Source organism: Citrus clementina, unplaced genomic scaffold, assembly GCF_000493195.1.
Source record: "Citrus clementina cultivar Clemenules unplaced genomic scaffold, Citrus_clementina_v1.0 scaffold_2, whole genome shotgun sequence".
NCBI lineage: Eukaryota > Viridiplantae > Streptophyta > Magnoliopsida > Sapindales > Rutaceae > Citrus > Citrus x clementina.
In genome coordinates, this window is record NW_006262688.1 from 1,096,677 (window position 1) to 1,109,541 (window position 12,865).

The 12,865-nt window shown below is 33.0% G+C and overlaps 1 protein-coding gene and 1 non-coding gene across 2 annotated transcripts; both read left to right on the top strand.

Moving 5' to 3' along the window:
* Nucleotides 1–2,313: 2,313 nt before the first annotated feature.
* On the top strand, nucleotides 2,314–3,142 carry LOC18051824 (enoyl-CoA delta isomerase 1, peroxisomal). Its single transcript, XM_006445631.2, has one exon. It carries the CDS (start codon nucleotides 2,339–2,341, stop codon nucleotides 3,053–3,055), a length of 717 nt encoding a protein of 238 aa, XP_006445694.1. The 5' UTR covers nucleotides 2,314–2,338; the 3' UTR covers nucleotides 3,056–3,142.
* A 1,460-nt stretch (nucleotides 3,143–4,602) lies between these two features.
* On the top strand, nucleotides 4,603–4,709 carry LOC112101284. Its single transcript, XR_002907411.1, has one exon. It is a non-coding gene; the product is annotated as a small nucleolar RNA R71 (small nucleolar RNA).
* The last annotated feature ends 8,156 nt before the right edge of the window (nucleotides 4,710–12,865 follow it).

Consider the following 12,865-nt stretch of genomic DNA (forward strand, 5'->3'; position numbering starts at 1 on the left):
AAGGCATCATCAAGTCTTAATGACCAATCTTTTTTGTCCGGCCTCACCGTCTTTTCTAATATGTACTTTATTTCTCGATTGGAGATCTCAACTTGGCCACTGGTTTGCGGATGATACGGGGTCTCCACTTTGTGTGTGATTGAATACTTTCTCAAAAGAGCTTTGAATGGTTTGTTCCAAAAGTGGGCACCACCATCACTAATTATTGCTCGAGGGAATCCAAAGCGTGAAACAATGTTGCTTTTTAAAAATGCTATCACCACCTTGTGATCATTGGTCCTACATGGAATTGCTTCTACCCATTTTGATACATAGTTAATAGCAACCAATATGTATTGATGGCCAAAAGATGGGGGAAAGGGTCCCATGAAGTCGATACCCCATACATAAAAAATTTCAACCACTAAAATTGGATTTAATGGCATCATGTTCTTTCGTGTAATGCTCCCCATTCGTTGACACCTATCACATGAAGAACAGAAAGTGTAAGCATCTCGAAATATAGTTGGCCAATAGAAACCACATTGTAAAACTTTAGTCGCTGTTTTCTTAGCGCTGAAATGGCCTCCACAAGCTTGTTCATGGCAGAATGAAAGGATATTCAGAATTTCACTTTCTGGGACGCATCGTCTAACAATTTGGTCTGCACAATACTTGAACAAATACGGGTCATCCCAAAAGAAATTCTTTATTTCTGCAAAGAATTTAGCCTTGTCTTGCTTGGTCCAATACTCTGGAAGTTTACCTGTAACAAGATAATTAACTATATCAGCATACCAAGGTAATACTTCCACATTCATTAATTGTTCATCTGGAAATGACTCATTCAATGGTAATGATTCTGTAATTGTGTCAAAATGGAGACGAGAGAGGTGGTCCGCCACAACATTCTCTGTGCCTTTCTTATCTTTGAATTCCAAGTCAAACTCCTGCAAAAGTAGCACCCAACGAATTAGTCTGGCTTTTGCATCTTTCTTTGTGAGAAGATATTTAAGAGCAGCATGATCTGTGAATATAATTATTTTACAACCAATGAGATATGATCGAAATTTTTCCAATGCAAACACTACTGCTAGCATTTCTTTTTCAGTAGTTGAATAGTTCAACTGTGCATCATTTAATGTCATACTAGCATAGTAAATAACGTGGGGAATTCGATCAACTCTTTGTCCTAATACTGCTCCTACTGCATAATCAGATGCATCACACATTAGCTCAAATGGTAAGCTCCAGTTTGGGGTCTGAATGATGGGTGATGCTGTCAACAACTGTTTTAATTTTTCAAACGCCATAAGACATGAATCACTAAAGATAAAAGGTACATCCTTAGCAAGTAAATTGCATAAGGGTCTAGAAACTTTGCAAAAATCTTTAATGAAACGTCTATAGAAACCAGCATGCCCAAGGAAAGATCTTACTTCTCTGACTGTTTTGGGTGGAGGAAGATTAGAAATGAGATCCACCTTGGCTTTGTCAACCTCAATACCTTTGCTCGAAATGATGTGACCGAGAACAATACCTTGTTTTATCATAAAATGACATTTCTCCCAATTTAAGACCAAGTTCTTCTCGATACATCTCTGCAGAACTAGTGTTAGACGATGTAAACATTGATCAAACGAGTCACCAAAGACAAAAAAATCATCCATAAAGACTTCAAGGAATCGTTCCACCATATTAGAAAAAATGCTCAACATGCATCGTTGAAATGTAGCAGGTGCATTACATAATCCAAATGGCATTCTCCTATATGCAAATGTGCCAAAAGGGCAAGTGAAAGTAGTTTTCTCCTGATCATTTGGTGCTATGAGAATCTGATTATATCCTGAGTAGCTATCTAGAAAGCAATAAAATTCATGGCCTGCTAATCTATCAAGCATTTGATCAATAAATGGTAAAGGAAAATGGTCTTTACGTGTGACAGAATTCAACTTCCTATAATCAATACATACACGCCATCCTGTAGTTACTCTAGTGGGTATCAATTCATTATCAGCATTCGTAACTACTGTGACTCCTGACTTTTTGGGGACAATTTGCATAGGACTGACCCATGAACTATCAGAAATGGGGTAAATGATACCTGCGTCTAATAGCTTAAGGACTTCAGTTCTAATAACTTCTTTCATGTTAGGATTTAACTGACGTTGCATTTCCCTAGTAGATTTAGCATTTTCATCAAGGTGAATAAACATGATCCGAATTTTGCCATTTCGAAGCCCTGTTGCATTGCACCTCATTTTTTTTTAAGTCAAAGATGTCGAAAATCGATTTATTTGGTCTGTGATCGAGCTTTCTCATACAGAATTTCTATCGAACTGAGAGACTGCGCAAAAAGATGTGTACGTTAGAGAAGCAGGGCAGCCTCTACATTCTAACAATAACGGGTCCTGGCGAGCACCGGCTGAACCCAACATTAATCGACGCAATCCAGTCGACTCTGGACCGGATTAAGTTCGAACCGATCACTTCATCGACAGCTCTAATCACCACCGCCGAGGGCAAATTCTTCTCCAACGGGTACGATATTGAGTGGGCCAAATCCATCCAATCAAATTTCCAGCTCATGTCGCGAAAACTCCGGTCTCTCATCTCGGATTTGATTTTACTTCCCATGCCAACAATAGCAGCTGTCACCGGCCACGCCTCGGCGGCGGGTTTGATTTTGGCTTTGAGCCACGACTACGTTTTAATGAGAAACGACAGAGGATTTTTGTACATGAGTGAGCTTGATATCCGGCTCACAATTTCGGCATGGTTTATGGCTTTAATTGAGTGCAAGGTTGGTAACCCGACTGCTCGGCGCGAGATGGTGTTGAAAGCTGCAAAGCTCATGGCTAAGGAAGCGGTGGAGAGGGGAATTATCGACGCGGCGTACGACAGCGCTGAGGAAACAGTGAAGGCTGCAGTTAAATTGGGGGAGGAATTGGTGAACAGGAAGTGGGATGGACACGTGTACGCTCAGAATCGGGTGGTGGTTTTAAGAGAGGTGTTGGATCATTTGGATTATGACGAGACTGTAGATCAGCTGAAAAACACTGGATCAAAACTCTAGCTGAAGGTTAAAAAATAATAATTAAGATATGTTTAGCTCTGAACTGTGATTTTGCTTTCCTATTGGTAATAATATAAAATTAACAAACGGCTGTTGCTTTTTTCTTAATTGATTTAATTTCAATCACTTAAGTATTATTTTAGGAATGTAATAACTTTTAAAATAATTTATATTAGCTGTGTTGAAGAAATAATCAGCTGTTAAGAGAATTAGTTAAGTATTTGGTAAATTTTATTTTTAGAAGTACTGTGAGTTTTAGAATTAGTTAAGTATTTGGTAAATCAAATAATCAGCTGATTATTTGATTATTTTTAGAAATAATCAACTGTGTTGAAGAAATAATCAGCTGTTAAGAGAAATAAATTTTATTTTATTTCACATAATTAGGCATTTATTCTAAAGCTTCCATAAAGGGAATGTTGATATGCAGTTGTTTCAATACTTCCAAGAATTTGCTGAACTGCTAATTTTGTATTCGTTTCTGAAATCTTTGTGGGAAAGGGGGTGGATGCCTAAACTGCTGCACTACAACAAAAGATATAGGTTACTGTTCTTTTAATTGACTCTGGCTTGTTATTGTTGGTGTTGCAGTTTCTACTTCAATAGGTACTGAGGAATTTCTTCATATGGTTGCTATAGCTTGGCTGCTTTCTCTAGTGTTTTGATAACTGGGTTGCTGCAACTTTTTTTTCAACTTGAAAATCCTTAGGAAGTAAAATATGTTCCATTTTTTTTCTTGGCATACCAACAGGAATGTCAACACCCTTCCGAGACCTTAAGTTGATCACCTTGCAATGTTCCTTACCCCCTCTCTTTGGATCTTTTGTGTTGCTAAGTAAACTCCCTTGAGGTTTGTTACTTAATGTTGTGGCAAGCTGTCCAATTTGATTTTCTAAATTTCTCAAGGACAAAGCTTGACTTTGGACAACTGCTTCATTCTTCACAATGTACTCTTTAATTAGTGTTTTTAAGGAACTAAATTGATCATTGCTGGTGTTTCTTTGCCCTTGATTTTGCTGATGAAAACTAGGTAGTAGAGTAGGCCTGTTTTGTCCATTGGGTGCTGGAATATACTAGTTCTGGTTGTTCCATGAAAAGTTTAGATGCTTCCTCCATCCAAGTTGTAGGTATTTGAATATGGATTGTTCTGGTTCTGTCTATTGAAGTTGCCCACATAATTAACTGAAGCTGGATTCCTTAGACAGTCATCAAATAAATGCCCCTCTCTATAATATACATAGGAAATCTCAGCAACTTGCTTGACAGTTGCTGGAGTAGTGGTCATAACTTTCACCATATTGGTCAATGATGTTACTTGGGCCAATAATGCTGAAAATGCATCCATATTGTGTATCCATACTGCTCCTCTTACTGCAATTTGTCTAGTTGACGGCCACTGATAGTTGTTGTTAGCAATTCTCTCCAAAATTTCATAGGCTTCATTGTAAGATTTAGATAAAAAAGCCCCATTTGCTGAAGCATTGACCATCAATCTAGTGCTTGGGTTTAACCCATTATAGAAGGTTTTTAACTGTATGCAGCAATGAATGCCATGATGAGGACATCTCCTCAGCAACTCCTTAAATCTTTCCCAAGCCTCATACAAGCTTTCATCTTTTAGTTGATGAAAAGAAGTGATCTTATTATGCAACTTTACATTTTTGGTTGGTGGGAAGTACTTCATTAGAAATTTATCCGCCAAGTCATTTCATGTTGTAATGAAGTCTGGTAGTAGAGAGTTCAACTGTGCTCTTGCTCGATCTCTTAAGGAGTAAGGAAATAGTTTTAGTCTCAATGCATCTTATTGTTTGCAACATCTGAAACATCACTAGTTTGAGTTCAAAAGTGACAGCTTCCACCTCAGGTCTAACTATGCCAGGATGTATAACTTGAGAGGCCAACACAACATAATCTCTAATGGCTTTGTCTCTATCATTGGCCATGTAGATAATATTGTTATTCCTTGCCGGTCTCTAATTAATTTGTCTGTTCTGATATTTTCGACCATTGACAGATTGTATTGGTCCGTGAGTAAGTTTCCTAAGTTTTGCAAGTCATCCATTGCTACAGCAGCTTTTGAGTTTCTTTGCTTTCTTCTCAATCTCCTTGCAGTTCTTTCAATCTCTAGATCAAATTGAAATTCAACAAGCTTGTATTTGCGCATGCAAGGGTGACCTGTTAACAAAGTAAGCAAGTCAAAATAAAATCAAAGATTAGCACCGTTAAAATTAATTTCACAACTAAAAAATAAACAATCAATCCCCGGCAATAGCGCCAAAAACTTCTTGTTAATTTTTACTTCAATTGCTATGGTGTCAATGTGCAAGTGTACACAACAAGTAATAAAATGATGACTATTCAAGATTGTCTCTACAGGTATTGATGCTATCAGAATTGCTACAACAATTTCAACAGTGCACTCTATGTTCTAAATTAAATCAATACAACTAAGACTACCAAATAACATAGTAAAATAAAATCTCAATAAATAACAATTGCAATGAATATAGTTGGCACGTTAAACAAAAAAGTTAAATCAATAGAAATGGAGTAATGGAGTGATTAAACTCTCTTGGTGGTGTTGACTGTTTTATTCATGTCAACTTCAGTTGCTGCAACATCTACTACAGTACTGGGCAGAAATCATGTTTATCCTCAGCGGTAGCATATTGGATGTCTTATATCTTAATGCACCCTAACAGTGACCAGTTGCTATGGCAACATAAGATATAACATTACACGTTTAGGTTCTTCTTACCCTACAAAGTAAATCCCTATATCTAGTTCATCACTAATCTTAGATTAAGCATGACCCTTTTAGGACTCAAGTTAAACTCAATCCAAAACCAAGTATTGCTCTGATATGTTCCACTAGGATAAGCCTTTTTGTGGGTCTTTCCTAGCTTGTACCATTAAATAGGTAGTTAGCCTAAATATGACTTTAAATGAATACTATCAAAGCAAAATGCTATAGCAAACAAGCAACAACATCTATATTCAGTCAATTAACCATCAAGCTAGTTTAACACTTAACCACAAATAAATTTAGTTCATAATTTATGAAAAGTAAATAAACAACTAAGTTCTAGCCATTGAATACATCTTCAATGATCAATGAGTAGCAAATAAACAAGAAAAGAAAGAGAAAGAACAGATTCCAATTTATTCTGCAAGTTCTTCTACTGGTGCAGCCTTGAATTCTGATTAGGAATTCTGTATCTTTGTTGTCTCTTTTTTGTTTTTGATCTTGATTAACGACCTCTCCTTTTTCTTTTCATGTACGCCTCCTTTTATAGTTGAAAACTAGGGTAAAAATAAACCTTTAGGGTGCGCATCTTCAAATTAGGAAACTACAGATCACAATATTCAGAATATCCTGCCTAGATTTTTCTGTCAATGCTCAAAGATTGCTACAGCAATAGCTACAACATTTGTACTGTTCCAGCCTTGCTTCAAGTCTTCTATAGCCATGTTCGTTTGTCCTTTTTATAAGTCCATTGCAACAACATCTTTTCCATAGAATTTAGGTTTCCAATCACCTATAATTAAGCACATGTTTTTGGCAAACAATTATTCAAAATCACACAAACTTCATCAAACTTAAATTAAGATAAATGTTAATGCAAACCAACGTCAAAATGTACTAAAAACACATCAATTACTCTCTAAGTAGTCTTGATTTAAACTTAAAAGTCTCATGATAACTCTCATTTCATAGAGTTATCAGTATGCTGACATATAATATTTTTAATAATAAATTTTGATTCCTTTAAAAATATTAAAAATAGTTTTTGTCTTAGTTCTCGTGAAACCTGTCAAATAGTTTTATGCTTTGAGCTTACTAATTTCAAAAATTCAAAAAAATTTATTCTTTTGATGAAAAATCACAAAATCCTTCTAGATATATACTAGACATATATAGAAGCACTGTTCCAAATTCCATAATTTCTAAAGTAGCACATACATGGTAGAATAGTTTTGTAATTCATGTATTTTGCTAGAACCAGAAATTTCTAGCGTAACAGACTTTAGTTCAGAAAATCATGATAAATTGAATTCTTCTCCGATTTTATTAAAACAAACTTCAAAAGATTCCTTTGAATGTCTAGTACAACATCTAAATTCAGATTGAAAATTACTTTATATTAATTACTTTAAATTTTGTAATTACCCACTATTTACACAAATCTCTGCAAAATATTAGGTAGCCAAAATTTTTTATCTAAACGCTTAATATGAAGAAATTACTAATGAAATACTATTGAGAATTAGAAGCACTTATTTCAATAAATCTCAAATCTTAAAAGTATTTTTATAGGTAAAAAGATCATAACTAATAGATTTTCATACCTAATTTGAAGCAATAATTAAAATTCAAATAATTTGGTCTTAAGATTGTTGGAAATATGAGTTCTATAAGTTCTATAAAACTGTTGTGAAGTGCACTTCAAGTACATAAAATTTAGAACAATAGTAGAAAATTGATGAAGAAAATATTAGATAGAAGTAGAGAGCATTAATTTAAGCAGTTGGATATTTTCTTCTCAACAGTCATCATTAAAGGCTTGCATGTTTCCATTATGAAGAAAAACTTTTTATAATTCAATTTAAATTAGTCATTCATGTGTCCCATATTTTAGTTCAACTTAGATAATACAAATCTCTTGTAAATTTGACTTCTTCAACTTTAATTTATAATTGAATCAAATCAAACACATGATTAATTTCAAATCAAACAGAAAAAAAAAACTTCTTTCACTTCCCTTCAAAATATTAATATATTGAAATATCAATATAATTCAAACAACATCTTTTTTTTTAACCCTTTGGTTCCTAGCATGATATTGTAAATTAAATGCTTGTATTCATATCCTTTGGCCAAACTTGGGATAATTTTCACTTATGTCAAAATCGTGTTATAATAAAAGTTATATAGAACTTAACGAGTTCAATTCTAAGCTTACATCCACGGACATAAAATAAATATTTTCACTATTGATATATGCCTATAATATTTGTTGTTAGTAATATTTTTTATTTACTCTAAGAAAGGCATTCTATCCATAGCAATATGTAGATAAGAAGAAATTTGAATTTAAACTCTTATTAGTAATCCATATCACTTAGGATTTGGATGATATTATAACTTTGTCTATATTCCTATTTATCTAAACCAATCTCCAATGATGTGTTTATTCCCAGTAATCAAAATGGTTTTATGAAATCGGAATCAATGATGCATTTACTCATAAATTTGAAGCTTGAAATCGAAACAAAATTCATGTGAGGCCCTTAAATTTAGGAATCATTCCTAGAGTTTTGACTCCCAAAGGGTTGAACCAGAATCTTATTCCTAAGATTGGCAAAAATACCCTCATTCAAGTTTCTAAATTCCTACTTTGTCATAATTAATTCACAAAAATATAAAAGAAAAAAATCAAACTGCTCATTATAATTTTGATTCCTGCAGCTTAAGTAAACAAATTGTTGCGATTCTCATTCTTCATTCTAATTTCACCTCATTCTTATTCTAGCCTATTTCCATTCCAGCCCATTTCAATTATCAATTGGTAAACACACCATGAATTCTTTCATTTCATGTATTGGATTAAACCTGAACCAAGCTCCTAAGTTTTTATAGCCTAGCTAAACCAATCTCGTCACTAAAATCTTAATTAATAGGTCAAGTTGGACCAAAGTCCTCTCTATGTGGACTTTGACTAAGGGCAAATCTAGAAATTATATGAAAACTTAATGATTTTACATTTTAGAAATTTTTTTTAGTAAGAATAAAAGTTATATTATCTTCAAATGATAATCTATTGGTGAAATTCTAACTAAGCAATCCTAGAGGGGATGAATCAATTTTTTTTTTAGAAATAAATTAAGCAAATAAAAGTAACAATCTAAACTAATGGCTTAAAAGTTTCAATAATAGTAAAATTACCAATCAATAAATTTAAAGAGATAAGGGAGGAGAGCAAACACGATATTTTTACGTGGTTCAGTAAAGTCTGCCTATGTCTTTGCCTCCAAGCTAAGCGAGCTTGAAGATTTTATTACCCAAGCCTTTACAACCCACTTTACAACCCAAGGCTTCAAGATACTTACAATTGACTTCCAATGTGTCAATAAACCTTTATAATAGATATGATCTCTCACCCCTTTTTTCAAAGTGCTTCCCACACTTACAGTAACTTAATTTTGATATTGAAATGAAAATTACATAGATTTTTTGTCACACAATGTATGTGTTTACAAATGAAAGCCCAAAGTTCTATTTAATAAAGGAATAAACAAAATTTATCTCAGAACAGATTGAATATGCAATGATAAGCTTGATGGTAATAGTTGAACACACTTGTAAATTGTATTTGATAGAGCCTTTTATAGTTAGAGAAGAAAACTAGCCGTTGTTAACTTTCTAGACAATATTTGTTCACCGTTAACCTTAGTTGGTTTGCCATTTTGACTTCTGCTAAGTAACCGTTATGCTAAAATTTGAATTGTTGTATCATCATTTGAAATTTTTTGTTTACGTATAATTTTAGAGAGTTCACTAATCGAAGCCGGCTTGCCGTTTTCGCATAATGGTTTGTCGTTGAATTCCATAAGCTCACCTGTTAGAAGTCGGCTTATAGTTTGCAAATATCAGTTTGTCATTTTTAGATAAATTCCTTTATGAAATTTTCGGTTAGCCATTTTCTCGTAAATGGTTAACCATTAATTTCTAGAACTTGTCAATAACTCAACCATATGTTATCGGTTTGTTGTTTTAAACATAATAGTTATTGATTTGTTTCCGAAACCTTAATCTTGTCCAAAATATTATACAACCTAAGAAATCTAATAAATTTAAAGACTCTATCATTTTTAATCTTGTTTGTTATCATTAAAATCAATGTTATGGATACATTCCCTTTTTTGATAATGACAAACGTTACATGTATTCAAAGTGTGAATGATTTAAAAATATTAGCTCCCCCTAAGTATTGTACAAGCTTTAAAAGGTGCCAATATACTAAGTTATACCAATTTTAACCAATTCAAAAACATTCATTTTGTGTGTGCGTGTGCATACATCAATTTTAACAACACAACTTCTCCTAATTAAAATGCCAATTTTAACAAGTTTATCTTCTCCCCTTTCATCACAAAAAAAAAAAAAATTTAGTGCTAAAGGGAAAGAAATGCAGTGAAAAGCCAAATTTTTACCCATGTTGTCCAAGTTGAAATTTCGGCAGAACCTTCCCCTGTCAACAAGCATCACCTCAAAAACACTTTTAGCAACATTACACCCAAATCATCAAAGTATAGAAACCAACATCTCAGGATCAAATCATCTAAGTCATCATAGATCCATCAAATATAAAATCATCACACAAAATAATTATGTAATTAAAGATCAAATCATTATGTAATTAAGCATCACCTCAAAAACACTTTTAGCAACATTACACCCAAATCATCAAAGTATAGAAACCAACATCTCAGGATCAAATCATCTAAGTCATCACAGATCCATCAAATATAAAATCATCACACAAAATAATTATGTAATTAAAGATCAAATCATTATCATAAAAACTAATATCCAATCTCAAAAAATAAAATTTGACATAAAGTTAACAAAACATAAGATGATAAATGTCTATGCTAAAAGTAAAGTAAAGAAAAACTATTGCGGTGGATGTGGTGGAAAGCTAGAAGGTAAAATACAGAGAGTAGGAAGAATGTGTTGTTGGCCATTCAGAAGTTGCTGTTGCTAATCGAAAATGCATTATTGCTGAAGTTAAAAAGCAACAAACTGAGGCCGAAGCTACTGTTGCTACTCGAAAAGTGATCAAACCTCACTCTTGATAAGAATTCAAATGCTATTGGTGTCAATGTGCAAGTGTACCAAACAAGTAATATAATGATAAGTATCCAAGATCGTCTATAGCAATCTCCATAGGAACTGATGTTACTGAAATTGCTATAGCAATCTTAACATCGCAGTTCGCCTTAAATCAAAATAGATTAACAATTAAACTAATAAACTTTGAATTAAATGACATAACTAAATATGCAGAAAAGCAAACTTTAATATTACACACACAAGGATAAAGTCAATAAGAATGAAGTAATTGAGTGATGAAACTCTCTTAATGGTTTCGACTATTTCTTCTAATTCTAAGTTCAATTGCTACAACATCTGCTACAGCATTGGGCAAAATCCTTAAGTATCCTCAGCTGTCACATGTTGGATGTCTTATATCTATATGCAACCTAACAGTGACCAATTGTTATGCCAACATAAGATATAGCATTACATGTTTAGGTTCTATTTACCCTACAAGGTGAATCCCTATATATAGTTTATCACTAATTTTAGATTAAGCATGACCCTTTTGAAATCAAGTAAAATTCAACTCAAGAAATCCAATATAAGACTAAGTATTACTCTCATATGTTCTACTAAGATAGACCATTTTGTGACTCTTTCTTAACTTGTATCATTAAATTGGTGGTCGGCCGAAATAATGAATAAAATAAGCTTTACCAAAACAAAATGCTATAGTAAATATGCAGTAACATATAAATTCAATCACAGAACCATTAAGATTGTCTATCACTCAACCACAATTAAATTAGTTCATAACTTGCGAAAGTAAAATAAATAAAAGAGTTTTAGCCATCAATTACATCCTCTTGATTAAAAAGTGAACAAGAAAACAAAAGGAGAATAAGAAAGACTAAGTTTCTCGATTAATCTCCACAAATCCTCCTTGTTGCAGCCCTTAGTTCTGATCTTTTGTTCTCTTTCTCTCTTGTTTCTTTTTGGTTTTTGTTCTTGGTTGACAGCCTCCTCTGTTGTTTGTGCATGTGTGCCTCTTTTATAGCATAAAATTAGGGTAAACAGAGGTTTAAGGTGCACATCTTCTAGATTAGAAAACTATAGATCACAATCTATTAATTGCTTCGCACGAGATCTTTCTGTTAATGCTCTAGGATTGCTATAGCAATGGTTGCTACAATAATAGCTACAACATCTGCACTATTCTAAATTTGCTCCAATTCTTCTATAGCCATATTCTTATCTACTTTTTGTAAGCCCTTTGCCACAACATCCTTCTCATGAAATTTGACTTCCAGTTACCTACAATTATGCATATGTTTTCAGAACACAATTATTCAAAATCAAGCAAACTTTATTAAACTTAAACTAAAATGGTTGTTAATGCAAACTATTATTAAAATCCATTAAATGTATCATGATAACTCTCATTTCATAGAGTTATCACACCCCAAACTTAAACCATTACTTGACCTCAAGTAATGACAACAACTTAATCACATAATCACCTAATAATAACATAGCTCTGCCATCAAGTTTTCATGAATTCTTCAACCCTCGTATCACACTACACAAAATTGCCATAGCAATTCAGTTCTAGACTTAAGCATCATTCTATCCCAAGTGTGTGTGTGCACTTTGATAAAGTCTCAGATATGTTGCAGCATCACTTAAGCATCAGATGTATATTATAGATATAAAAACACTATAACAAAATCCATCTCATGGGGGAGACAACGGTCTTAATATTCTTATAATAAAAACATAAAATATTTGCATAATAAAAATATAAATTCTTTAAAAATATTATAATTAGTTGACAAATTAGTTAAAAAGATTATTTATAAATTTAAAAGAAGAAAAATAATAGAGTTATAATGGATTACAACCTATTATTAGTTTTAAAAAATCTTAAAAAAGACTCAACTGTGCTGCAACAATCATCCTTGTTTTTTTTTTTTTCTAATTCAAAT